The 26,991-nt window shown below is 48.3% G+C and overlaps 1 protein-coding gene across 1 annotated transcript in view; it reads right to left on the bottom strand.

Moving 5' to 3' along the window:
- The window catches only part of LOC115315183 (4-coumarate--CoA ligase 1-like), a 40,722-nt gene that overhangs the window by 5,312 nt on the left and 8,419 nt on the right, over positions 1-26,991 (bottom strand). The window contains exons 4-8 of the mRNA XM_040216921.2: positions 11,544-11,746; positions 10,488-10,656; positions 6,139-6,411; positions 2,697-2,841; positions 1,437-1,697 (exon numbers count right to left, since the gene is read on the bottom strand). Of these exons, the coding sequence (XP_040072855.1) occupies positions 1,437-1,697; positions 2,697-2,841; positions 6,139-6,411; positions 10,488-10,656; positions 11,544-11,746 (1,051 nt within the window). The remainder of the gene's footprint in view (positions 1-1,436; positions 1,698-2,696; positions 2,842-6,138; positions 6,412-10,487; positions 10,657-11,543; positions 11,747-26,991) is intronic.

The raw sequence follows: 26,991 nt of genomic DNA, 5'->3' as shown, positions 1-26,991 counted from the left end.
AATTTTGTTTGTAAATGGTGTCCCTGTGATATCTGAAGGCAAAACAAAAACACCATACACGCACTGAACACCTGAATCACAGTCCCTTTGACTGCTCTAGAGCCCTATATAGCCTACATATTAAAGGCAATCATTTGGCCGGTGACCAGCTCTGCACTTATTAAGGTTCCAAGTACTCGATCTTCTCCTCGGGAGTCTTTCAAAAGGGAAGCAGTGTTCTGAAGTTCGTGGACGATATCTCTTTTAGAAGAGCATTAGTAGAACTAATAATAATTCGGCGCAGTCGCTAAAACAATACCCACAAAAAACGACTCCTAGATGAAATGTTATTGCTTCTCTGCATAGCACCACTCAGGACTAAGCGAGTCAAGGCAGTTTCTTCACTTTAAAACACATAATTTTCTTTTCATTACTAGTTGACTATTGAATATGGTGATATTAGTCACTCACATCATGCGTACAATGGTGAGCATACACATTCAGTGAACTAACATTGTGCTAACACAACCACGCCAAACATGTCTGCTCACTGCACTTGCTGAAGCTTTCCAGCATCAGCAAGTGTTGTGGTTGTAGTTCCCGAACACCGTTTGTGATTGGTGTGCAAGAAACTCATCAGCTCTGTTCTTGATAGAAAAAAGGAGACAATAACATAAACTGGTTTGATTTATCAGTGTGATGCTGCAGAACTCAATTGACAAACTAATCAAATGTTGTATTTGGGCAATTCAGTGTACTCCATATCTGCTTGAAGTGAAATTCTGATAGGCGAGCTTTTCAATAATTTGGCAGTTTAAGTCCAACTACCTAAGTATTGCAGTCAAAAGATACTTAGAGTAAAACACAACAGTATTTACGATTTCCATGTATTTTAAGAGTATTCCGCACGAATATTTGATCGCGGCATTTTTATTAGGGTTGGAGTATATTTTGCATGAAATAAATAAATATTTTAAGAAATCTATGTGAAAGGTTTTTTGTGCCTACTAATTTAGTATTTACATATTTCAGAACGAATGAAGAAAACTTCAAATGCAGTTTAAATAAAGGTATTCTAAAATATATTTAGAAATATATTTTAGTACGAAGTAAAGAAAAAAAGAAGTGTGTATTTTCCTTCTACGTTTTGTGTATTTACAATTATGAAGTGTACTTCACGTACATTGAAATTATAATGTGGCACATTTTAAACGTATTAGTTTTCGCTAGGGGGGGGGGGGGAGAGAAGGAGGGGGAGCGATGGTAAAGTGGCAGAGGGAAAGGCACCCTAGACGTTTCTAGTTATCATTTTGCATTAATGATTAGAGCTCATAGGGCGCTTTTCCCAAAACCAAATTTGTGCGTTATCCTTAAAAGTTAAGCTTTGCATTGTGCAAGTTAGACACGCACATATCACACCAAAAGCAAAGTTGGAATATCAGGAACATGACATATACCAGCAATGAGTTCCTTAAGTTCTATCGCCAGACTCTCAAGGTTTTTCTCGAAACCGTCTTTGACAACGACACAGGCTGTTGGAGCCTCGCCATACGTCAAGCTTGGAACTCCCACAACTACGGCATCTGCGACAGCCTCGTGGGTGGTTAAAATTTCTTCCAGCTCAGCAGGGGTGACGACATTATCCATGCATTTTATCATCTCTTTCAATCTCTCAGTAACATGGATCCGACCTTCAGCGTCATAGTAACCTAAATCTCCTGAAAAACAAAACGCAATCTTGTCAGTATTTATCGCTCTTTGTTCAGTGGGCTCACAGTAAGAAAGGTACGCAAATGGATTTTTTGTACGCGCTTTTTGTTTAGTTTTGTGCATTGCAAATAGGAATTTTCGTATTCAATATTTAACTTAAACTTAACTTGAACTTTAATTTTAGCCCACTATTTGGCATGGTTCGATTCGAATTGTATTTGAGCTGAAATTTCACTAAACGCACTCATCAAACCATTCCTTTAATATAAGAAGACTACAAAAACAGGTGTAATTGAATGGTTTAACGCTCTCCGGAGCTTGAATCGATGCCTCACCAGAGTAGTCACCCCTCAACCATCGTCGGGGTTGTCAAGGCGGCGATTTGCGGCAGGTGTTGTGCAGGGTTAGCTGCCTCGTGAGCTGCTCGAACACAAGCCGAAAACGATAACTTGCCTAAATCAGGATTTGTTTTGTAACGAAGGCTCGCTCCATTGAGCGCATAAGCGTTAGAGAATGCACAACGACTATCGTTCAACTTCATATGCATAACAACACAGAAAGAGGAGAATGCCCCGTTCCATTGCTCAAGAATCGTAGATGAGTGTCTAGAAATGCGCTCCAGCACCCGTCCATGCGCACATCTAGCGCACAGCGATGGCAAACCAAGTAGGATTGTACTGAATTGTGACGTCATGGGAAAACTTTATGTATTAATGAAGTCCGGGATATCTTTGTCAACATTGTTGGCTGAACACCGAACCGCCGAGTTTTGAAACTGGTTATATGATTAATCTTCGGCCCATTTCATGTCCAAATGTTTTACAATACGGATTTATAGCGATATATAGAGGTCTGACCGGACGCACTATGGGTTAGTGAACAACAGGAAGTGCATAATAACACTCCAGATCCATGACTATTTACCAGCAAAAGAAATATTCGGGTCTGACCGAGAATCCTATATTATTGTAATTTTGACTGAAAAAAAAAATACAAGCACGTGATACCTGTGCGCAACCATCCGTCATTGCTCAAGGCTTCAGCAGTAGCTTCGGGACGGCCAAAGTAGCCCTTCATGACCCCTCGGGTGTGAACCAGAATCTCGCCATTACAAAACGGGCCGAGAGATTCTCCGCTGGTTATGTCTATAACCTGGAACATAATATTAGGCCATCAATTCCCTTATTATTGTAGAATAGAATTTGTTACAGGAAACAGCCGCGCCGCCGTTTCCGAAAATAGTCAAAAGGTTGTAACAACCTGTGTTAATGAATTGTCCGATTTTCACCCAGCTAGTTCACCCAGCTAGTTGAATAAAGGGTATTTTCACGGCGTGAAAGTTGCAAATAATAGGAATAGTACTAATGAATTTCAAGGCAACCCAATGACCAAGCACTACTTCGCACAAGAGGAAACAAGATTAAAAAAATGACCGCATCTCCACGTGGTGGATGATGTTGATTGGGGCGAAGCTCTGGTGGCGCTGATGATACTGATTTTGTTTATAGGTAGTGCTGATGTTGTTGATTTTTTTTTTATTGCTCATAGGTAGTGCTGAGTTCCGAGTTGCGTTTCGACTTTATTATTACAGCTTTATGGTCGGTGAAATGCAGAGCCAGTGGTTCTTTTAGCGGATACATCCAATTGACCGCAGCGCACTCTCGTCTATAAACGTTAAGCCGATGCATGCAAAGTTCAACGCAATTATGTACGCATTCGACTTCAGCGCGCCCTTTTGTATAGACGTTGAGCGGCTACATGCAACGTTTCATCCAAGAATCCCCAGCTCTTGAGTTACTACCACATCTCAGAGCCCCCTACTCGGCCCGCGGTCGTGGCCGAATGGTTCAGGCGATGGACTAGAAATCCATTAGGGTCTCCCCGCACAGGTTCGAGTCCTGTCGACTGCACGAAAGTTTCTTCTTTTTTTAGGAAGACAAATGGGACGGACGGACGGACCGACATGGCTAGACCCTAAGGGGCTTCGCCCCTAATATATGCAGCATTCAGCAAGCAAGTACCGTTCACGAATTGGTCCCGCAAAAATGATTACTTCCTAGTCGCGCATGAGTGTTCCCCCTATGTGGATTAGTGAAACTTGACGTCGCTCTGTGACATTGTTCATGTCTTCGGTGTGTGCTTGGTAATTCTCCCATTTAAGTCAATAGAATGGCCCATCAAACTTCCGAAGTCCGGTCCGGTCCTTGACAGCATTTTTTTCAACAACAAATCTTTAATCATGCAAAGCCGTAAAAGTCACCGAAAATTTTGCAAAATGAATAAACTAATAAATGCAATGGGCGAAATGATGATTCAAAAGCAGGTTCGAATGCTTAAAACATGGTTAGATAGCACTCATTGTGAACTGAGAAACAAAAATTGTATCTGCTCTTGAAAAGCTTGGTAAACGAAGTGAACGAAAACATCAAAGATCTGCTGCTGTACAGCATCAAATTTTTAAAAACCTGTCCCTGGTGTTTCAGACACCAAAGCCTTACGCGGGGTGTTTAAAGCATGACGATATTTCTCCAGCTAGCCGGCGAACTCTATCGGGTAGTCCTGAAACGCTCGCAATTCGCCTATATATTTGCCGATTTTCAGCATTATCCTTTTTTCCATAAACTTCAAAAATAATTATAATATTGCTTTACGTGACCATTTCTTTTACAGGGACCATAGATTGGACTATCCAAATACTGCAAAACCTTTGACTCAGATCGACCGCTGCGTCAGTGTGTCGGTCTGTTCTATAGAGAGCCTCGATTGAAGAGAGAGTCCATTTGAAACAATGAAGTGTGTTTGCAATTTATTTGCTCACACCTCTCGCGCCAATTGATCGCAAGTGCGCAAACGCTGCCTTGTTGCGTGGCGAGAAGCAAAGCAGGCGGAAAGGCAGAGACACTCGCAGACGATCAACGCTTTCGTCAGCTCCTCGCAGATCCTGTTGCAAAACGCGGCACACAAACCACATGACCCCGGTCAAACAGTTGGAAACGCTCTGTGATCTCTCGTGGTAGGCGGTTACTAGACGTTGACTGGCCGACTCGACGAACGGACCGGACGGCGACCTTGCATGACGACGTCCCCATGACGCGGTGGACTACTACCGCTGGGACCTGGAGCAGCTGCAGCGGCAGCAGACTTCCCCCCGGCCTCACTGATGTCCGTTCCCCCATCCCGAAACCCCCCGGCAATAAGTGAGTGAATAAACCCTTTTGCCGAGAGCGAAGTATTTCTGTGTCATATTCATCCGGAGACAGGGTTTGTGGGAATCGGAGTTAGAAGCCGGCAATTTAAAGGCAAAAATCTTTGTGTCTCATGATGAAGGGTAATGTGATCGTTTGGAGCTGCGCCATACATGTTCTTCTGACCACGTGCACGGGCGCAATGGCGTTATCACTATCGGCTGCAAACCCAAGCGAGAGCAAATATCAATGTTGCGTCAAACTCCTCAAAGGTAGAACAGAAACAGTTGATATGAATTCGCACAAGTTTCAAGCAGAATTGTGTTCTCTCTTGATCTGGTTTGAAGTCTATGGTAAAATCGCAATAAATCCTGGCGCATGGTCGCAAAATGCTCGTGTAGCACAGCTCCAAATGTTCACAGAATGAGGCCCTTTGGCAGAATGAGACACAAAGATCCCTGCCTTTGAGTGCTGCGCGCAGATAACTTTCTTTTTTTAAGCTACAAAATTTATCTCAGAATTTTTTTATCGCACCTCTTATCCAGAAAATAATTCGTTGCTGCTTGTAAATCGTTTGCTTGCTGATCTTCGTCAATGAGTAATATACAGAGCACTACACTGTTATGGCAGATATTAAACGTAACAAAAATGAAAGCCGTTTACAACTCCCTGTAACGCCGAATTGGAGCGCAGCTCTTGAGGAGGAGTGAAGGGTACTTGAGGGGAGGGTAGACCCCTCCTCCTTCTCCTCCTCCTCCCCTCATTCTTTAATATGCTCCGGGGGGGGGGTCACGTGACCTCGGGGGGGGGGGGGGGGTCACGTGACTTCGGGGAGGGGGGTCTCACGTGACCTCGGGGAGGCGTGACCTGGGGGTCACGTGACCTTGGGTGTCACATGGGGGTCCCCTCAAGGTCACGTGACCCCAGGGGGTCAAGGGACCCCGAGGTCACGTGGGGGTCACGTGACCTTGAGATGACCTTGGGAGGGGTCACGTGACCTTGGGGAGGAAACCACGTGACCTCGGGGTCACGTGACCTCAGAAGGGTCACGTGACCTTCAAAGGGTCACGTGACCTTGAGATGACCTTCAGAGGGGTCACGTGACCTTGGGGTGACCTTGGGAGGGGTCACGTGACCTTGGGGGTCACGTGACTTTGGGATGACCTTGGTTACGCCGACGGCGACGCCGCTCAAGCCGGGAACGGGCCCCTAAGAGCTGCGCTCTAAAAGAAAACGTGTACAATGCGATAAGTTTCAGGCATACCTTGATTTTTATACCGGCAAGAGGAACTCCACTGTTGTCGGAGGTAATTTGTCCAACAGGTGAGCTGCACACTATGCCAAACGTTTCAGTCATGGCGTAGATATTGAGGAGCGATTCTACGTCGAAGATTTCACAAATCTCCCGTGCAAGCGATGTCGGGATCACTGAACCACCCATCATTATTTTTTTTACACGAGGCACACCAGCGTTGTTTCTTCTGACTTCTTTGGCAATATACTGCATCCAACCCGCAATGCCAATAAAAAGAGACACCTGCGAGATAAAAAGAAGAGGAAAAAAAGTTAACGCCATATTTTAAGTGCCTCTTAGATACTGCGTGTAGAATGAATGCAACTTTCCGGTGCCAAAAATATGAATTTATTTGCCGGAAGTCCTGGCAATAAATATTGTTATCTTAAGGGGCCACTCCGGTCAATTCCGAAGATTTATTTATAATGAGTGATTTCCTATTAAAAATCCCCAGTAAAAGACATTACGTTGTTTGCTTCTCGGAAAATGGGTTGAACATATTTTTACATCTAATTTTAAGGGCGGGGTGCAACGATTTCCGGACTTCGGTCAAAGATTTCTGGAAGTTGCCCTCTGACACTTTTTAAGTAGAGAACAGAACACAGATTTCGCTTGCGTGTCCTAGTTGTTGCGTAAAAAAAAAGATAAAGATTGGCATTTCGGGCACCCCTCAACTCACTCCCAGCCTTCAGGGTGACACCTGGTCCCCCTTCTAAGTGACGTCAATCTGACTGCCGTGTAGCTTCCCGATTGCTATCTCGGAGGACGCTTCCTCTCCTTCTCTCCGGTCACATGAGCGGGAGTTATGTTGCAGTTTAGAGCCGAGCAAGGTCATGTAATCTTTTCGCCGTAGTTCCTTCGGCTGCCACTTGGAACTCTAGGGGGGGGGGGGGGGGGGGGGGGAAGGGCTCGATTTTGCTGTGCGAATATGCAGCGGAATCGCGACATTTTTAATGAAAGAGGTGTTTTGTCTATCCTCCGGGACACGATAAACAACGTAATAGTGACGAGATGCGAATTTTTTTAATCGTAAAATCGTTGCACCGCCCCTTCGAATACGAGCGGAAACCGAAAGCGAAACTTCGGCTCCGTACGGCAACATTGCCCTCAGGCCGCTAAGAACATGGCCATCACGAGGTACAAGATGTCACGTGATCCTCTACGCAACGACGAGAGGGATTCGGGCGGGCGTCTGCCAAGCGCAAGTGTCGTCTGCACAGCACTCTTTACAACGTTTTGGTATCTACGACATTCGACGACGTCTGCACAACTGCGGCATAAGTCTGCGCGCGTGGTCTTCGTAGTGTGGACGAAACTCTGAGAAACAGTAATCACAAGCGGTTAGACGACAGCGGCGGTTGTGACGCGGGAAGCGGCGGTAACGGCGAGACCACGGCGGGGCTTCCGGACGGCTCCCATGAAGCGCGCAGCGCAGGCGCGTTACGGCAATCATGGGGACACCGCTGAACGCCGAGAGGAACCGTTGCTGACGTCATGCGCTACGCTCACCCGGAGAAGTAAAAACAAGCAAAAAGGGGCAATGGTGATGACGTTAAGCTCAATGTCGGCTACGCCCATGCCGTAGCCTTGTCTGCGCTGTTGGTTGCGCCTGAATTCGCCCGCTCGAGTCAGCCGATTTCGACAACTTCGCGAGTTGCAAAGTTTGCCCGACCGTTTAAGAAACATTTAGACGCAACTACATCGTAATGTTTGACGTATGTACTTTCTAAGCGATACTGACAAGGACTGCATTGGTGTTTCTTTTTTGTCAAGAGCAAAAATTAAGCGGAGTTGCCGTTTAATAATTCCGAACTGAAATAGAGCTACGTTCATCTGCAGTGGCTTAACAAGTGGATTAGAGTATTTGTTTATGGATTGTAAGTTGGATGGACACAAAGATTATTCACATTTCGGAATTCAGAACGTAAACAATTTAAGTAACCATTAAATTAGTTTCCCAAAGCGAATTAAATTCATGTAATTGGCAACAACAGATATGAGGCAAGCAAGGTTCAACCCTAGAAATGAGCGTTCCCTTTGAAGCTCTGTAACGTACGAATAAAGTAAATGAGGGACGAAGTTTCCTGACTCTCGCTTATTTTTTTTTTCTTAGTAATTTTTATTTTGGTTGGTAGAAGGAAGCATTGCAGTTTCAGCAGGCGGTAACCCGGATGAAGAAATCCGACCGGCTAATGCATGACAGTCGGAGTATTCAATCAGTTCCGCCCTTGTTAACAATTTTTTGAAGTCTGTTGTGTACAAACGTGATAATAAGAAACAAATTAAGAGTTATTACTTATTTTGGCGTTGTAGTAGATGCAAACTCATGAGAAGGACAAAAAAAAATATATGATTTTGTTTCAAATTTAGGTCAAATAAATTTGTTTTATTTGAAACAGATTCATTATATTAAATTAATATGTATAAACTATTAAAACCATATCATTTAGAAAAGGGTGATATTGTTCCTAGATGCGTTTCTAAAAATGGTGATATAAACATTTCTCGCTTGAACCTTGATTACTATAAATACAAGATAAATGTCAATGGAAATTGGGAAATGATAGACAAACGATAAATAGAAAAAAAATAATATCAGAGAACCTTTTTTTTATTTAAATCACCATGGTAAAATTAGTACGAGCGTGTGGGATTAGTTTCGCTAAAGTAAAAAAAAATTTGATGAGAACCAAAAATTTGTTTTATTAATAATATTAATAATCTTCATTTTGAACCTAAATACAAAGTAAGTGCGACAAAAATATGCTAAGATGAAGAGAGAGAGAGATAAAGGTCAGCGTCAATTTTTAGTTCGACGAACCTAAAAATTAATGCTGAACTTTCTCTCTCGTAGATACCAAACTTCTGTTTAAAAAAAGAAAAAAGAAAAAAAAAACTAACCTAGAGTTTTTGGATGTATAAAAGTGTATCTTAATATCTGGCGCTCACTTGTTTTTTTCCGAGAACACTTCTGGTAAGTTCGTTGAGTAGCACGCGTTTGTGTTTCAGTATACGAAATGGTTGAGGGCAAGAGTTGTACTCGTTTTAATCTGGGTATTCCGCGAGTTCGACGAGCATGCCGATATTTGCAAATTTGAGGGAGAGTTCGGAATTGACTGAAAATATACGGCGATCTTCGACTTCTGTGTTTTTGACAATTCGCATGCTTGAGAGTGAGCAGTATTAAATTTAGGTAGACATTACTATAAACGTAGCAACGTGTTATCAACGCAACCTTCGTGGTAGGCTACGGGTGTTTCCAAAGAAATGGCGTAATGAACTAAATAAAAAAGGTGACTGACATCAGTTGTCTTTGTTTAAGTGGTTTCATCTAATATAGAAATCAGGCCGCAGCTCAACTGCACCAGCTAACGTGGCAGAAAGGCACCATCAATAAGAACTAACTACGGAGAACAGTTCGATTATCAGGCGGTCACTGTTCTTCACTGAATGGAAGTTAGTGTCAAGTTCGCATGGGAATAGTTCTTAAAATTTAATAATCTTGTTGGGGAATATCATTTGGATCATGACATAATTATATTGACTATAATGCAGTACAGTTTTATTCTATTATTTATGGGTTTCGGGCATCTTTATTCATTCCTCTCGTGCGTCTGTGTCTGAATGTTCCGTCATTCTGTTACTACATCATTGTCAAGGTCAGCCACCTTTATAAACGTGTTCGTTTTTTTGTGCGGAGCATGCAAGAATTTTATGATGTCGACCTGCTGTCCACTTAAGCTGTCATATCTACAGTCAATTTTTATAGTGGTTTCTAAGTGTTTTTATTTGATTCTTTTCATACCCATTTTTTTTTTTTTTTTAGATTGGGGTCTTTATTTCGTGGATATAATTATATTTTTGCAGATTTGTTTTATATAGTATAATCCTGGTCTGATGGTAAATACTGCATAAATAAATAATAAAGAGCACGTGGACCGCGAGTTTGGTTGTACCATAAATACGTTTTTATAGATGCGTTCACGCATTTAAACACATACTCAGTGTCAAAAGACACAAAACTTTTACGTTAAAAAAAAAAACATTAACGAAAACGAGAAAGCACGGATGATACTGCCCTTACGGCCAGTTTTTCAGGATTTACTACCTTAAAAAGAAAATTGACAGCGTCAAGTAGCTTAGTGTATTGAGGCAATAATAAAAATTCAGCAGTTATTTAATAGAAAATGTAGTTTTACGCTCAAATTTATCATGCGATTGAGCCGGGCTGCTCCTTCGAGGAAAATTTATGCGGCCGGTCACAGACAATTTATACTAATAAATTGTCTTCATTCTTTTTTTCACATAATATTTCTTACCTTATGGGTCTTGAGAACCTCCAGGAAAGCTTTGAACGGAATCAAAGGATCGGTTATGACTAATTTTGCTCCTAGAAACATGCAAAACATGGCTACCGCAAAACCCGCCCCATGGGTGAAAGGATTCCAGCAAAGGAAAACGTCCTCTTCAGTGCAAGCGACAGCAGACCTGAAATTCAGAAAAATCCGTGTATATCAACTCAAGAATGATAAATACAGCCGCCTAAAAAATCAAGAAAAGGTTTCTTTGCCACCCGGAAGTTATTTTTAAACTCTTCGTATAATCTAATATAATGTTAATGCAAAGTAATATTTTAATTTCAAATAATACAGTTGTATAAAGTAATATATAGTAATCCGGTCGGAAGCAGAGAGGACAACACAGTACAGGACAAAGCAAGATGATAGAGCACACAAACAAATTACGCACGAAGGTCCAGTACGTGGAACCTCGCTGTATGGTCCTGCGCACCAATTCCCCGTCGTGTTCTTCACCTTCTTTGCGAAACGAAATTTTCTTTAGAATAAATATGCTCATAAAACGTGCAAAACTCAAATAAACAAAGAAACGAACAAACAGCACATAAAAATACGGTACCTATGTTTGTTTTACATGCTTTAATCTTTAGATGTGACGTGCTTTAGAAGGCTTGAGTTATGCGATTGATCTCGTGAGATAATATTTAAAGTTACGGCTTCCCCCACGGCTGCACAGCGTTATGAAATCGTTAAAGCAGGGTGAAATTTAGTTGCTATAATTCACCTTGCATTTCAGGCAAGTGATCAGTTTCAATATACCACTACCTATATGAATAAAATAAGTTGCCGGTCGATCAGGCCAAAAGAGATATTTTTAACTTAAGGCTGCTTTAAGGAAAACATACAATATACTCCTGGGTCTTTTTTTACTAGACTTTGAAAAAAATATATATTCTGAATGCGCCTGCTTCCGTACTTAAATAGTGAAGCAAACAAAAAGGCTGCTGGTATGACTTAATACACTTTGTGTCTTCTAAAAACTGGTTAGTTTTTTAACACTCTATTCAGTGCGCATACCTGAAGGTGTGAAACGCGGTACAGTACGCCTTGTGCGATATTTCCACGCCCTTCGGAAGACCCGTTGATCCTGACGTGTACAGAATTGCCACAACCTCTTCTCCGTTGTCAGTAGTTCGGTGGGGCATGAATGAGGTATCTGAAAGTTCTTGAAACTGGAGAACATTGATAAAACCAGGCGCACTTCCCACACAGAAGAATGCCTGCGAATCAAAGAAAAAAAGTTATCCATTAGTCGCTGTGCTTATTGTACGGTGAAACAAAACGATAAATGCATTTGGCCGATTGCAATAGAGATGTGAAGCGTTGGAAATAGCGAGTTTCTCGCTTAAAAAAAAAAGATGGTTAACAGTTTTTTTTTTTTAATGTTTAGCGAGAAAAAAAAACAAGACGCGTACCAAAGTGTTCTTTTTAACCTATTTTATGACTGTAACTGGTAGCGTGTCAAATAAAAACCACTGAGAGTTATCAAAGTTCGGGCACTAGCGTTTATACTGTGGTTCTCCTTAGGGCCACTGCCTTTGGGAGTTCCACGTTCGCGGCGAGACGCTCTACCGCGAAGCGGGTTCGTACTCGCGTGGCATGCAGCTCGTTGAGCGCAAACAGACACCAGTCACGTTGGTAACGGTGATAAACTGTTTATTTACAATGAAACAAAATTACAACAAAAACAACAGCGGCTATAAGCTGGTGAACGCCGTCGGTGTGGAGATCGCCCACGGCCGAACGGTCGTTCACAAATGTACAAAGGACGGGGTAAACGCTCACCGGTGCGCCGGAAGGTTCCCCGTTGTCGCCGCCGCCGAATCCCAGGAAGAAGAGAGAAGCGAGACTGCTGTCCGCTGGTTTTAAGATAACGGCGGGGGCGAAGTGGCCAATCAAGGAGCGACACGTCGATCTCCTTTGTGCGGGGTCCGTTATGGAAATCGCCCCAAGGGGGGAGAGGAGGAAGCCACTCACAGTGGTAAGCAGCGCCGCCTCTCGCTACGCCAGCGCGGCCGCCACGGCGCGCCAAAACGCTGACGCGACAGAATGTTGAGGGATCACAATCCCCACACTCCCCCCTCCTTAGCCAATAGTCACCCGCTAACGGGTAGACCAACATAAACACACAACAAGACTAAAATAATAAAAAAAGAAAAAAGGCCGCCAGCGGCTGCAACACACGGGACACAACAACCCGGTTCATACGTCCATGGTCCAAGAAGTCCAGCGGTCCAGCGGGCCCTCACCAGCGGCACAGCTCCCAGCGGCAGTCGGTCGGCTGCGTCATCCCGTGACGGTCGCACACGTAGCAAGTCACCTCCTGAGCGCCCAGGCCGGGGTAGGGCGTCGAGCCCAAAGTGACGATTGTCCCACAGCAGCATTCCGAACGCCCAGGCACAGCCTCAACTTGAAGGGGAATACCTGGAGTTGCACGCACTCCGGAGCCATCCATCGCACTGGGAGGGCGCCCTTGGGCTTCTGGTGGTACACGTCCGTCTCGGGGTTCCAGTGCTCCTGGAGAGGCCGAAGTCGGCGACCTTGTAGCAGCCGTGTTCATCGACGAGCACGTTCCGGACGGCCAGGTCCCGGTGGATCATCCCTCGGCGCCGATGTAGTGCATGCCCTGCGAGACCTGCTGGGCGAACTGCGCCAGGTCCCTGGGGCCCTTGGGACTTGTTACGGGACGAACGGGGACAGCTGATGCCTGGTTGGCGAGCTTTCCGACCGCGGCGGGGGTCCCGAAGATGATGAGCCGGCAGTCCCTGGCCGGATGTCGATCCCGACGGCACACGAAAACGACGGGCTGCTGGTTTGGCTCGCGGCCGGCTGGAGTAGCGGTGCCGCCTGACGAGTCACGCGCAGCCGTGGTCCCTAGACGCCGCTGAACTGCCGCAGCCAGGAGACAGCAGCTCACGAACGGCGCGAAGCAAAGCCTGGAGGTCCTCTTCGTAGGTGCGGAACGTACTGCGGTAGAATGACCACTTGGTCTCCGACCGCTTGTGACGACGCTCGCACCGCGCTCTTGCGTTGACATGTGGCACACGTGAGCGTAGGTGGCAATAACTGACCAATGGCAGTTACGCGTACCCTTTCCCTCGGAAGCCGTGTTTGGGGGATTCCCGTATACGGGTTCATCCGGGAGCGAACGCTGAGGTGACGTGTCTAGGTCACTGCTTGCCAGTAAACAATGGTGTCTGGCGCGTTCGCGAAGGCAGCAGGTGTATTGTGCTTTGCACTACCCTTAATGTGACATTTCGCCACTTAATGGGGCTGCCTCTACGAAAACTTCGGATAATAGTTCCTCCGTCTACGCAGATTGTAGCGAGACGCCTGTTGTTCATCGTCGGCGTTATCTCGCGCTGCGTGTGCATGTTTCTGCGGGGGCTGAGTTTGCTCGTTGGCCCCGTTTTCCCTCTCATGGTAGGGTTTCAGATCGCACACATGTACCGGCCCACCGACTTTTCTTGATTGCAAGTTTGTCAGCTTGTACATGAGTGGGGAGAGAAGTTCCTGCACTCGGTACGGGCCACACCACTTCGGAGCCAAAGCGGCCGAGAAGCCTTTGCTGGCATCACTCAGAACATGGTTGCGTCTGAGGACGAGATCGCCCACTTTGTAGCGGAGATCTCGATGCGAGCGGTCGTACTGAGCTTTTTGTTTCGCTCGCGCTACCCCGAGATTGCGACGCGCCTCCGAGAAGGCTTCCGTCATCCGAGTTTGTAGCTGCCGCGCGTGGTCCGTTTGCGTCGGCTGCGCGTTGTCCACCCCGGCGCTCGCCCCTAGGACACGGTCCATGGGGTTCGGAAGCTCTCTCCCGAATGTGAGGAAAGCGGGGGTGAAGCCCGTCGAACGGTTGAGAGTGGTCCGAAGTGCGAACCCGATCTCGGGGATATAAGCGTCCCAGTCACGGTGCCTTTCCGCGAAGGCGGCCAGCATTGGTTTGATGTTTCTGTTACATCGCTCCGTGATGTTCGACTGCGGGTGGTACGGCGTGGTTGTTCTGTGCTTTATGCCAAGGGCCTTGCACGCGTCCACGAATACCTTCCCGACGAAGTAGCTCGCTCGATCAGTCAAAAGAGCTTCGGGGAATCCAAAACGGGTGAAAACCTCCATGAGCTTCTCCGTGATCGCTCGGGCTGTCAGCTTACGGAGTGGAAAAAGTTCCGTCCATTTGCTGAAGTGGTCAGTTACAACCAGCAAATACTGGTGTCCTTTAGGGCTCCTCGGTAGGGGGCCGACCACGTCGCAGGCTGCCAGAGACCATGATTGCTGGCTCGGAATCGGTTGCATTAGGCCCGGCGGTTTGCCGCCTCTCGGTTTGAAGCTTTGGCAAGAGTGGCAGGTGCGGGCATAACGGAAAACGTCCCGTTTCATGCCCGGCCAGGTGGCGATGCGACATAACTTTGAGTAAGTCTTGGAGCCGCTCGCGTGTCCGGCCAAGTGCGAGTCGTGATAGTAGCGCAAAATTGCGTTTCTCAGACTGCGGGGTACCACTACCTTGAACGCCTCGTCGGAGTCGTTCTCGGAGGGTATGTACCTCAGCAAGAGCCCGTCATTGCTCAGCAGATATGAATCCTCCGTGCCCGCACCAATACCAGATACGTCCCGGCACTCGGCGCCTACTACAATACCAGTAGTGTTGCGCCCGGCGGTCGCACCGCCCGCCTCCACGGCGTCCGACTCTTCCACGAGTCCGTCGATCACCTTTCGACAAAACGGATCATTCTGCTGGGCTTTCAGAAGCTCTACTTTGCTGAACACGATTCCCACAGCGCTCACTGCGTCTAGGTGGTTGATCGTCTCGTCCGGGGTGGTCAGATCTGCCGCCTCCCTTTGGGACTGAGTCACGGCTTCGCCTGGCACTGTGAGTGTCGTCGGCTCGGCCTGGGTCTTTGCGGAAATCTGTGTGCAGTCTACGGGGGCTCGTGAGAATGCGTCCGCCACCACGTTTGTGCTGCCTTTCCGGTACCGCACGACGTAGTCGTATTTTTGCAGCATCAAAGCCCATCTTGCCAAGCGACCAGCGGGTTCGCGAAGTCGGGAGAGCCATATTAGGCTTTGGTGATCTGTTTCGATCACGAAAGTGGTCCCGTCGACATAAATGTCGAAACGCCGGAGTGCAAAGACGATGGCCAAGCACTCTGGTTCGCATGTGCTGTAGTTCCTTTCAGCTGGCGTCAACGAGCGGCTGGCGAAGGCCACCGGTCGGAGTACACCTTCGTGCTGTTGGAGCAGGACCGCGCCCAAGCCAAGATTGCTGGCATCTGTTTGGATCAGAAAGGGCTTGTTCAAGTCGGGTAGCTTGAGTTCAGCTGTGTCCGCGAGCGCTCGGGAGGTGCGGCGATAGGCCGCTTCCTGCTCGGGACCCCAGCTCCAACTCACGGACTTTCGCAATAGGCGTGTCAGTGGTGTTTGAAGCGTCGCGCAGTTTGGGATGAATTGGCGATAGAAGTTCACCATTCCCAGGTAGCGACGGAGGGAGCTCACGTCGGTTGGCGCAGGAAACTCCAGGATTGCCTGTAGTTTGTCGGGGTGTGGCGCAAGGCGCCCGCGATCCAGTTCGAACCCGAGCAAGGCGATGCGGGTTTCGGCTATTTGAGCCTTTTCGGGGTTCAGGGTCATTCCCGCGACTTTTAGCCGGTCGAGTACGTCCTCGAGATGACGTAGGTGATCTTCGAAGGTGTTGGAGTAGACGACAATGTCGTCGAGATAGGCCATTGCGTGTTTCCATTTGGCTTCTCCCAGTACTCGGTCGATCAATCGCTGGAACGTCATAGGCGCTCCGCACAGACCGAAGGGCATTCGCGTGAATTCGAAAAGCCCGCGGTGACAACAGAAGGCTGTTTTTGCCTCGTCACCTGGCTCTATCCGAACCTGGAGGTAGCCTCGGCTAGCGTCCAGGGTGGTGAAGTACCGCGCACTGCCCAAGTTGGACAGAATCGAGTCGATGCTCGGTAGCGGGTAAGCGTCCTTTCGTGTGACGTCGTTCAGACGGCGGTAGTCCACGCAAAGACGTGAGCTGCCGTCTTTCTTCGGGACCAGCACCACGGGGAATGCCCAGGGGCTGTTAGATCGCCGGACAACTCCGGTGTCGATCATTTCGTCCAGGGCACGGTCGATGGCTTTTCGTTTAGCCAAGCTTACGGGTCGCGCGTTCTGCCTTCTGGGCAGTTCGTCGCCCGTGTCAATCCGATGTCGCACTTCGTTTGTGCAGCCCGGTCGGTCCGTGAACATTGCGTCATAGCGGCGCAACAACGATGACAGTTGGGCTTTTTCTCGCCCTGACACGCTGCATGATTACGTGAGCAGTGGGTGCGTCATTTCCCCGATGGGGGCGGCGCTCGCTGCCATCGGCGCTGGACTCGGTGTCTTGGAGTCAATGACCCGGTTTAGGGAGTCCCTCGCTTCCTCTCGACGGCTCGTCGCGTGCGCCAATGGTGGCGTTGGCGGTACGACCGGGGGTTCGCAGAAGGGTTTCAGGGGTGCAAACGTGCCCTCCCGATAGCCTGCGCTGCTGACGTCGATTACAATGCCTGTTTTGGCAAGGAAGTCTCTGCCCAAAATAATGGGCACCGATAGGCCAGGGAGATGAACGAAGCGTTGTCGTCTTACTCGATTCTCCCATCTCGCGACCAGCCGCGCGGTACCAGCCGAAAGGGCGGTTCCGCAGGCTAGGCGAAAGGCAGTGTTGCATTCTCGGAGTCGGACAGAATTCTGTCGGAGGTGGGTCAACAACACTTCGTCGCCGAACATCGAAGCGCTTGCTCCGGTGTCGAGGAGTGCCTTGAATGCCTTGCCGGCGATCGTTACAGAAATGAACGGGGCCGGCGTGCCGGTCGGGAAGCCTACTGCGTACTGAGTTGCGGTGAGCGGACGTGTTTCCTGGTTCTCCTCGAGCATCCGAAGCTAAGTGCCAGTTTTTCTTCTTTTCTCTCTCTTTTTTTGAGAGTTGATTGGAAGTGACTATGCGGTAGCAGTATTAGGTTTGAACAGCAGCAGTTAACGTTAGTTTCACAAAGTAGGCTCTGTTTGAATTTTTGGCGGGAAGGGACGGTTTGTTCTCGGTCTAGACATGGGTCTAGATTTGGGTCGGCATGACAAGGGTGGGGACGAGTTGGTGCAGTGCGAGGGGTGTGGGAGGTGGTGTTACCTGGAGGAGACGGGTTTCGGGAGCCTGGAGGTGGCGGCGGAGGTGAGTTTCGAGTGTCGGCTTTGTGTGAAGCTTCAGCAGGTAACTGGGGAATGGGAGGGTAGAGTTCGGGAGATTGAGGCCCAGCTTAAGGCAGAAGGAGAGAAGCGGGTGGGTCTCGAGGCCCAGGTAGAGGAGCTGACTAGGCAGCTTAATCATGAGAGGGAGCAGCGGGTCGGCCTCGAGAAGCAGGCGGAAGAGCTGGGGGAAGTATGGAAGGCGGGTTTAGAGGAGCGTAAGAGGGAGTGTGACAGTAGGGTAGAGCGCCTGGAAGGGGTAATTCGAGCGAGTGAGAGTAGCGAGGGAAGAAAGGAGGAAGTGTCAGTTCTAGCGGGACGAACCACCAGTCTGCAGGCTGGGGTCCCAGGTGGTCGGGAGTCCGGCCTGTTGGCAGGCGGGCTCGACGACGCTGGAGAGCTGATTGAACCTCAGCTCAATGGCGCCTTCGAGCAGCAGGCGTCGGGCAGTCAGGTGACAGGAGATAAGTCGCAGGACAAAGGCGCGCAGGCACCAGGGGGATCTAGGGTACTGGTAGTGGGGAGCTCTAACGTAGCACGGGTTAGGAGGGGTGTACATAACAGGGTGAAGGGAGACCAGAGGGTAACCGTAGAGGTCCAGCCAGGGAAGTGTATGGTGGATGCTATGACCGCAGCACGTGAGGGGGTGTGGGATAACCGGGAGGGAAGGAACCTAGTAATAGTTCATGCGGGGCTTAATGATGTGCTGAAGGGTAGGAGCCAGAACCTCGGAAAGCAGCTAAACGTGGGAATACGTAAGCTGAGGGACGTGTCTGAGAATGTGCATGTGGTTGTGTGCACCATTCCAGAAGTTCGGGGGCAGTCCGGGTTAACGGAGAGGAGGGTTGTCGAAGCCAACGGAGTAATTAAGGGTATGAGTCGACAGCTTCGGTACGACGTAATGGAAGTAAACAGAGAGGTGTACGAGGCTGGCTCCCGCCCTTTTGCAGATGGCATTCACTACAGTGAGGCCACGGGTTACAGGGTGGGGGATAGGATGGGCCGCACGGTGACTGCTTTTTTGGGGGGACCGAGGGCCCTGGGGGCACTGAAGTAATTGAAAACCCAACGAAGTCAGGAGAGGCACCCAGGGTTAAAAAGAGGAGAAAACGTAAGAACAGGTATAAAAAAACAGCACAATCAGACATTGGATATATTAACATGCAGGGTGGTAGAAATAGGTTAAAATGGGAAGAGGTAGAGGAGCAACTAAGAAAGGAGGATTTAATGGTGTATGGGTTTGTGGAAACACATCTCAGAGACATGGAGCAGCCACCTTGCAACCCTGACTATGTGTGGGAAGAATGCAACAGAATGGAGGGAACGAGGAAGGGAGGTGGAATTGGAGCATTTATTAAGAAGAATATGAACTTTCAAAGGATCAGAAAGGAGTGCGCCGAACATTTGTGGCTGAAAGGAAAAGTCGCTGGGGAATCAACAGTCCTTGGAGTGGTTTACTTATGGACAGGGACAGGTGCTAAAGAGGAAAACAGAAAAATGATTGATTGCATATCAAGAGACATTAGTGAACTAGGGGAAGGCTCCGAAATAATTATTATGGGAGACATGAATGCCCATATTGAGGGTCTAGATGGGTATACGGACTCAACTGGAAGCATATTACTAGAACTGGTGGAAAAACATGACTTAGTTTTATGTAATACCAGTCAGAAGTGTGACGGGCACATAACTTGGGAAACTGGCAATCTGCATTCAACTATAGATTACGTACTCATGTCACACAAAATATATGGTAAGTTACAAGTAATGAAAATAGATGAAGAAGGTTCCAAAAGTCTTGGTAGTGATCACAAACGTATTAAGCTGAATTTTGCCAGAGAAGTAAATGCTGAAACTAGACAACATAATTCAAAGCAAACTTTCTGCAGCGACAAAGAGTTGGAAATAGTTGTTGAAAGAATAGAGGCAGCAGTTACAGGGCAACGGCATACAGATTGGACCTATGAGAGCCTAACTAGGCTTTTTGCTCTAGAACTAGACAAAGTTAAGAGTAAACGAAAGGGGAAGCAAGGACATAGACCAAAAAGCTGGTGGGACACAGAAGTGAAGCAAGCGATACAAAAACGTCAGGAAGCCTCTAGAGAACACAGGTATTCCAAGCGTAGTGGGGAGTCCGAAACGGAAGTAAAAAGAAAATGGGACAATTTTATAACATGTCGCCGAGAGGCATCCAGTTTGATCAATGCGAAAATTCAGAGAAAGGGTGAGGAATGGATGAGTAATGTAAGTAAGAAAGATAGAAACGCTGCCAAGAAGTTTTGGGAGCACTTGAACTCACTCGGTGAAACAACGCAAGCTAGACAGAGGTTCATACTCTCGCATCAGGGAGATCAATTAGAGGGAGATGATGCGATACAATATATAGGAGCAGTGATGGAGGAGAAATTTCGGGAACGGTTACATGTGGAAGATAGGAGAACCGAAGGAAGTAGCAGTCCAGTTTGTGACATCGCGGATTTTGGACAAAGAGAATGGGAAAAGGCGGAACGAAGAGTCCCTAGTGGCACGTCCACAGGCACAGATGGTATCCCTATCAAGCTGGTGAAGAATTTGGGTCCTAAATCTAAGGCAAAACTAAGGGAGGTAGTGAGTACCATGATAACAAAAGGAAATATTCCAGATGAATGGAGGCTTAGTAGGATGAGTATGATATATAAGGGAAAGGGAGATAAGTCTGATATTAGGAATTATCGTCCTATAACCGTGACACCGGTTATTTACAGGTTGGTAATGCAGATTATAAAGAACAGACTGGAGGAATGGGTAGATTGCGAGGGCATACTGGGCGAATTACAGAACGGGTTTCGGAAACAAAGAAGGTTGGAGGACAATTTATTTTCTCTAACACAGTGTATAGAAATAGCGCAAAAAGAAAACAGACAGCTCTGGCTGGCATTTCTGGATATCAAGGGTGCCTATGACAATGTGAACCAAAGAAACCTGTGGGACATAATGGAGAACTTAAACCTAGATGAAGGACTAACAGCACTATTAAGGAACATTTACAAAGATAACAAGGTGATTATAACATGGGAAGGAAAGGCGACAGGGAAAATAGAGATAAGACGAGGCCTTAGGCAGGGGTGCCCGTTATCGCCTTTGCTGTTTATGTTGTATCTGAGAGGATTGGAGGATAGACTAGAGAAGAGTGGGCTTGGGTTCAACCTTTCTTACAGTAAGCTAGGCCAAAATATTCAGCAATCCTTACCGGGATTGATGTATGCGGATGATATTGTACTAATGGCTAACAACAGGACAGAGTTGCAGGAATTAATGAGCATCTGTGGTAGGGAAGGAGAGGAATTAGGTTTAGAATTCAGTAGCGAAAAATCGGCAGTCATGATTTTTAACGAGGATGAAGTTGAGAGGCTGAAGATACAGAATATTACAGTTGAGAGAGCTAGTAAATACAAGTATTTAGGAGTATGGATATGTGATGGTGCAGAATATCTCAGAGACCATGAAAAGTATATAATAGGTAAGGGCAACAGAAATGCAGCTGTAATGAAAAATAGAGCACTTTGGAATTACAACAGGTATGAGGTGGTGAGAGAGATTTGGAAAGGGGTCATGGTGCCTGGCTTGACTTTTGGAAACGCAGTGCTATGCATGAAATCCGAAGTGCATGCGAGACTAGAAATAAAACAGCGCGGAGTAGGTAGACTGGCTTTGGGGGCACATTGCAAAACGCCAAACCAGGGAGTACAAGGAGACATGGGATGGGCATCATTTGAGAGCAGGGAAGCGGTGAGCAAGGTAGAATTTGAGGATAGGTTGAGGCAAATGGACGGGGAGCAATGGGCACGAAAGGTTTTCAGCTATTTATACATGAGGAGTGTAGACACAAAGTGGAGACAGCGCACTAGGAAATTAAGAGGAAAGTTTTTGGGCTATAGCGAAGATACGGAAGAGCAAGTCTCAGTTAAGAAGAAAGTTAAGGCCACAGAAAGAGATTGGTGGCTAGAGGGAATGCAGACAAAGACGGCTCTGGAAAGCTATAGATTAAACAAAAGAGTTATTGCCAAAGAAAGCATTTATGACAATTCTAGGGGAAGCTCATTGCTGTTCGAGGCAAGAACGGGTGTTCTGCGAACCAGAACATACAGAGTGAAGTACCAGGAAATTGATACAGTGTGCACTGCTTGTGGAGAGGAGGACGAGACGGCTGAGCACTTGATACTCTACTGTAAAGGGCTTCACCCTATGCCTACCGAAGACAACATAGATTTAATAAAGTCATTGGGTTTTAGAGACAGCGAAGGGAGAGTGGATTTCAAGACTGTAGAGATTACCAAGCAAAGATTAAGTGAATGGTGGCAGAAATCGAGAGAAAACTAGGTATTTTCTTATCCACTGATGGCAAGGAAGTTTCATAGCCTCACTTTCTTTGCACTGCGGAGTGAATATAGATTTCACATTTAAATATTCTAAGCTTAAATGGTAAAACAAAATGGCTAGGTGGCGTAAGCTACCGCCCGATCTAAAGGGCTCAGCCGTATTCATCCATCCATCCATCCATCCTATTCTGTAGGCGGTCGGCAAAAGAGTGGCCATGGGACCCTCTGATTCTTTGTTAGCCACCGGTTCGTCCGTCCAAGGGCCGTTTACCGGTGGCTTTGCTCGTTTCCCGCACGGTGCGATTCCGTGTTCGGCCGCTCCGGGCACTGGCGAGCGAGATGACCGGGGCGATTGCACCGAAAACATCTTCTGTCGTCGCCTCGCTGGGGGTTCCGCCGTGCGTTTTGGTTTTCGCCGGCTCTGTCGTAGCGTGCATTGGCTCGCTGAGATTGAGGGATCCTCGTTTCCTCCTGCCTCGCTGCCTCGTTGGGGCGCGAGTCGGTGGTTCTGAACTGCGGCGTCGGCCGGCTTGTTCGTCTACCGTAGGAGTACGGGTCGAGCGCACGATCTGAGATTGCGTACGTGTCTCGGCCCCGATCTTCCGCATAGTTTGCGGAATCATAGCGCCTCGGTGCTCGGGATGGCGTGTCCCCGCTCCACGCGCAGCGCGGTTCGAGGGCCGCTGACGCTGGAGGCGGAGGCCGGTACGCACGGGCAGCGAGAATGTCTCCCTGAAGGCGCCGGGCCTCGGAGGCGAGCTCGTTCAGGTCGCGGAAACGGCTGCCTCGAAGATACGCAGCGAAAGTCGGGTGGCTTTGGCGTATGACGCGTTCCACTCGCTCTGCATTGGGAGCTGAGGGTTCTGCGAGCTCGAAGAGCTCTTGCATGGCTCGTACGAACTCCAGCAGGGACTCGTCCGGATGCTGGGTTCGCTGTTCGAGCTCCCGCCGCATCCTTCTCTCGTAGTCGGCGGGAAGGAATTCGCGGCGGAACGCCTCTCGGAACTGATCGAACGTTCCGGGTTGGTCACCGACCAGTCGGAACCAGCGGGCGGCTTCGTCGACCAGCGCGATTGGCAGAATGCGCTCAAGTATTTCACGATCGGACATTCCCATCGCGCGTTGGTACTTCCGTAAATCGTCAAGGAAGTCTGTAGCGCTCGCTCTGTCTGCGTAACCCCGATAAGTCGGGACGGGAATTCGGACCGGAGGTCGTTGGGCCTGTGGTGCGAGTGTTGTCGTTCGCAACGCACCTGTCAGACTTTCAATCACACGTGCCGCGTTTTCGAGCAAGGTGTGATGAGGCGCCGCAGCGGTTTCTCCGTGGGGAGACCGCGGTAGGCTTCGCTTTGTGCCGGCGGCGGAGCACGTGCGTTCAGGGAAGATCCGGGAGCGATGACGCCCGTCGGAACCACGCTCTGCTCCAGGGGTGCGCCGTAGGACGCTTCTCGTTGGAGGGTTGGCATTTCGGCTTCCCGTTGAAGTGGGGGCCGCGCTAATGCGTCGGCCGCGGTCGCCAGCGTGAGAAAATCCGAGAAGTCGGTCTGCATCGTCACGGTAAGCGCTGGTTGCGCGAGGACTCGTCACTCGGCAGCAGTCGCCACACACGGACGTACCAGGGTTCTGGTCGTCAGCCCTTTTGTTGGGCGCCAAATTGTGGTTCTCCTTAGGGCCACTGCCTTTGGGAGTTCCACGTTCGCGGCGAGACGCTCTACCGCGAAGCGGGTTCGTACTCGCGTGGCATGCAGCTCGTTGAGCGCAAACAGACACCAGTCACGTTGGTAACGGTGATAAACTGTTTATTTACAATGAAACAAAATTACAACAAAAACAACAGCGGCTATAAGCTGGTGAACGCCGTCGGTGTGGAGATCGCCCACGGCCGAACGGTCGTTCACAAATGTACAAAGGACGGGGTAAACGCTCACCGGTGCGCCGGAAGGTTCCCCGTTGTCGCCGCCGCCGAATCCCAGGAAGAAGAGAGAACTCAGAGAAGCGAGACTGCTGTCCGCTGGTTTTAAGATAACGGCGGGGGCGAAGTGGCCAATCAAGGAGCGACACGTCGATCTGCTTTGTGCGGGGGTCCGTTATGGAAATCACCCCAAGGGGGGAGAGGAGGAAGCCACTCACAGTGGTAAGCAGCGCCGCCTCTCGCTACGCCAGCGCGGCCGCCACGGCGCGCCAAAACGCTGACGCGACAGAATGTTGAGGGATCACAATCCCCACAATACGTAATCACAATAATGAGGTAATGCGCCGAGAAAGGGTCTCGAGCGCTGCGTCGTGACCAGAAGGACTTCGTGTCCATCAAATTCGTCGGCGGAGGCTCGGCTTTGGCACAAGGTGCAATAGACCTTTTGCGAAATCCCCCAAGCGCCCCAGCCCGCGCGCGAGGAATGGTGGGAGAGACTGTCCCTTGCCTGACCGCTCTGCCTTGAGATCGCATTGCCTTGTCGCTTGCCTCCTCTTAATCCTCTGTTTTTCGATTCCATTACCTATTTTAATCTATTCCAGTGTATGTTTATTGCTTCTAAATGTTTCTATTTTCTTCTGCGCGCGAAATTTCTTGTATATATATATATATATTATTTGTGTCTTTATTTCGCCTTTTTTGACGGGAGTGCCGACGGACAACACGACGCTTCGCGCGTTGTTCCCCGGGTGAGTACTACCGTTGCTACCAATTCCTATCGCGCTGTTGGCTGTTCCTTTTGGTTCATTTTACCCGCATGCAGTTGAGAGGAGCCGTTTATGAACACCCGCGCACATGTCATAGGGGTAGGCAGAGCTCTGAATCAACAATCGCGACGCGAGAGCCGAGTGCGCTGTGATTTGGCCGCCCACGCTCGCTCCGTTGTCTCGCACTGTACGTGTGCCTTCCAGTGCCGCTTACGTGACCAAGATACAGTGCGCCGCTTTGTTGCCGTGAACCATTTGTTCGAATGTTTGCGAAGCTGGGGCATATGCCACGCTGCGGCGCCTGACAACTGCGCGCTGCGGCGCGATCCCTTCGCAAACGCCGACGGCTATTATAATGTCGCGGCTTGAATGCGCCTATGGCATGCCTTCGTAATCTATCTGCTACGCGGTTGTCAGTTGCCAATGCCCTTTTTCAAACGCAGAGATGTGTTGCCGCAAATTATTTGTCCGAATGCCGTAACACCGTTCGTCATATCCAACGTGCGGTGCCTGACAAACAGCGCGCAGCGGCACGAGCCCTTCGCAAGTGCCGGTGGCCCAACGTCGCGGCTTGTATGCGCTTATGGTATGCCTTCTTAATTTATCTGCTAAGCGGTTGTCAGTTGCAAACACCCTTTTTCAAGTGCAGAGATGTCCTGTCACCTGCAGGACCTTGAAACTCGTAGTTCCTTCGATAATTTTATTTCTCGAGTCAAGATGTCAGCTGATGCTCGAGTCAAGATGTCAGCAACTGACAATCGCCGAGGAGATTGATCATGAATGCATGCCAAAGGCGCAGACAAGCCGCGACGTTGAACCGCCAGCGCTTGCTAACCAAAATGAACAGGTAACAGCGCAATAGGAATCGGTAGCAAAGATAGTACTCACCCGGGGAATGACCGGCGAAGCGGCGTGTTGTCCGTCGGCACTCCCGTCGAAAAAGGCGAAAGACAACTACTATATATATATATATATATATATATATATATATATATATATATATATATATATATATATATATACATATATATATATACATATATATATATACAAGAAATATCGCGTGCAGAAGAGAATAGGAACACTTAGAAGCAATAAAAAATACACTGGAACAGATAAAATAGGTAATGGAATCGAAAAACAGAGGATTAAGGGGAGGCAAGCGACAAGGCAATGCGATCTCAAGGCAGAGCGGCCAGGCGAGGGACAGTCTCTCCCACAATTCCTCGCGCGGGGGCCGTGGCGCTTAGGAAAATTGCAAAGCGTCTATTTGTGAGTTCCCACCATTCGGGTATGATGACGTTACAAGGAGGTAGAAGAGGTTGTTCGCATGCTTCAATTTAGGTGGTGTTGGTCACGTGCAGCAGTTTCAATTCACTCCTTGGTGGGGCCTCTAGCTGGAGCACAGTCAGCAAAGTTTATCTCTTTATCATAGGAAATAGCATACATTAACACCAATTACCTGGCCGGCACTGTCAAGTAAAAAACAATTAACTACAATTTATTTATCTGGTGGGAATACAGCGGCAAAATGGATGTTTTCTTGTGCGGCGGAAGGAACACCCTACATCTGATGTTTTAGTTTAGGGAATAGGATGTTTAACAAGATTTGCCGAAATCACTGCTGCCGCTGAGCTAACTCTCAAATAAATGCGTCACCACCTCGCGCAGTGGTTATATGTAACAGAGGATGGTGTAAGCAACCTCTGAGCACATTTCCGCGGTATGAAGATTCCCAAAACCCCTTTACCCCTGGTGCGAGCAGGTCATTTGGGTTAGCGTGTTCACGAAGTACGTGCTCGCGATACGCATAAGCGACAGAGCCATATGGTTGCGCCCATTTATTCACCAAGCACTTGCGTTTAGTCCTGCGGTGTAGATATCATGCACATGAGCGGGCTATGCAACTTGAAGTATACCCGACACATATGCCGCCGTTTGAATGTTATGTATACCAGATAGTCTCCGCGCACGAACGTTGGAGGTCACGTATGCCCACAGTGCGCTTACATACGGTTACAGTACGCGCACATACGGTTACAGTACGCGTACATACGGTTACAGTACGCGTACATACGGTCCACGTACTGTTGTCTTCGGAGAGTCAATCTCTGCTCCTGGACGTCAGCAGTCTCGTGCAACATGGCGCCGTCGGTCCTCTCGGACCTTACCTTGACGCGCACGTTGTGAATACAGGGACGACGACATCTTGCGCTTAC

The sequence above is a fragment of the Ixodes scapularis genome, unplaced genomic scaffold, assembly GCF_016920785.2.
Source record: "Ixodes scapularis isolate PalLabHiFi unplaced genomic scaffold, ASM1692078v2 ptg000225l_1___fragment_3__unscaffolded, whole genome shotgun sequence".
NCBI classification, from domain to species: Eukaryota; Metazoa; Arthropoda; class Arachnida; order Ixodida; family Ixodidae; genus Ixodes; species Ixodes scapularis.
Note: the sequence above shows the minus strand (reverse complement) of the source record. Positions and strands in the feature narration are given on the sequence as shown.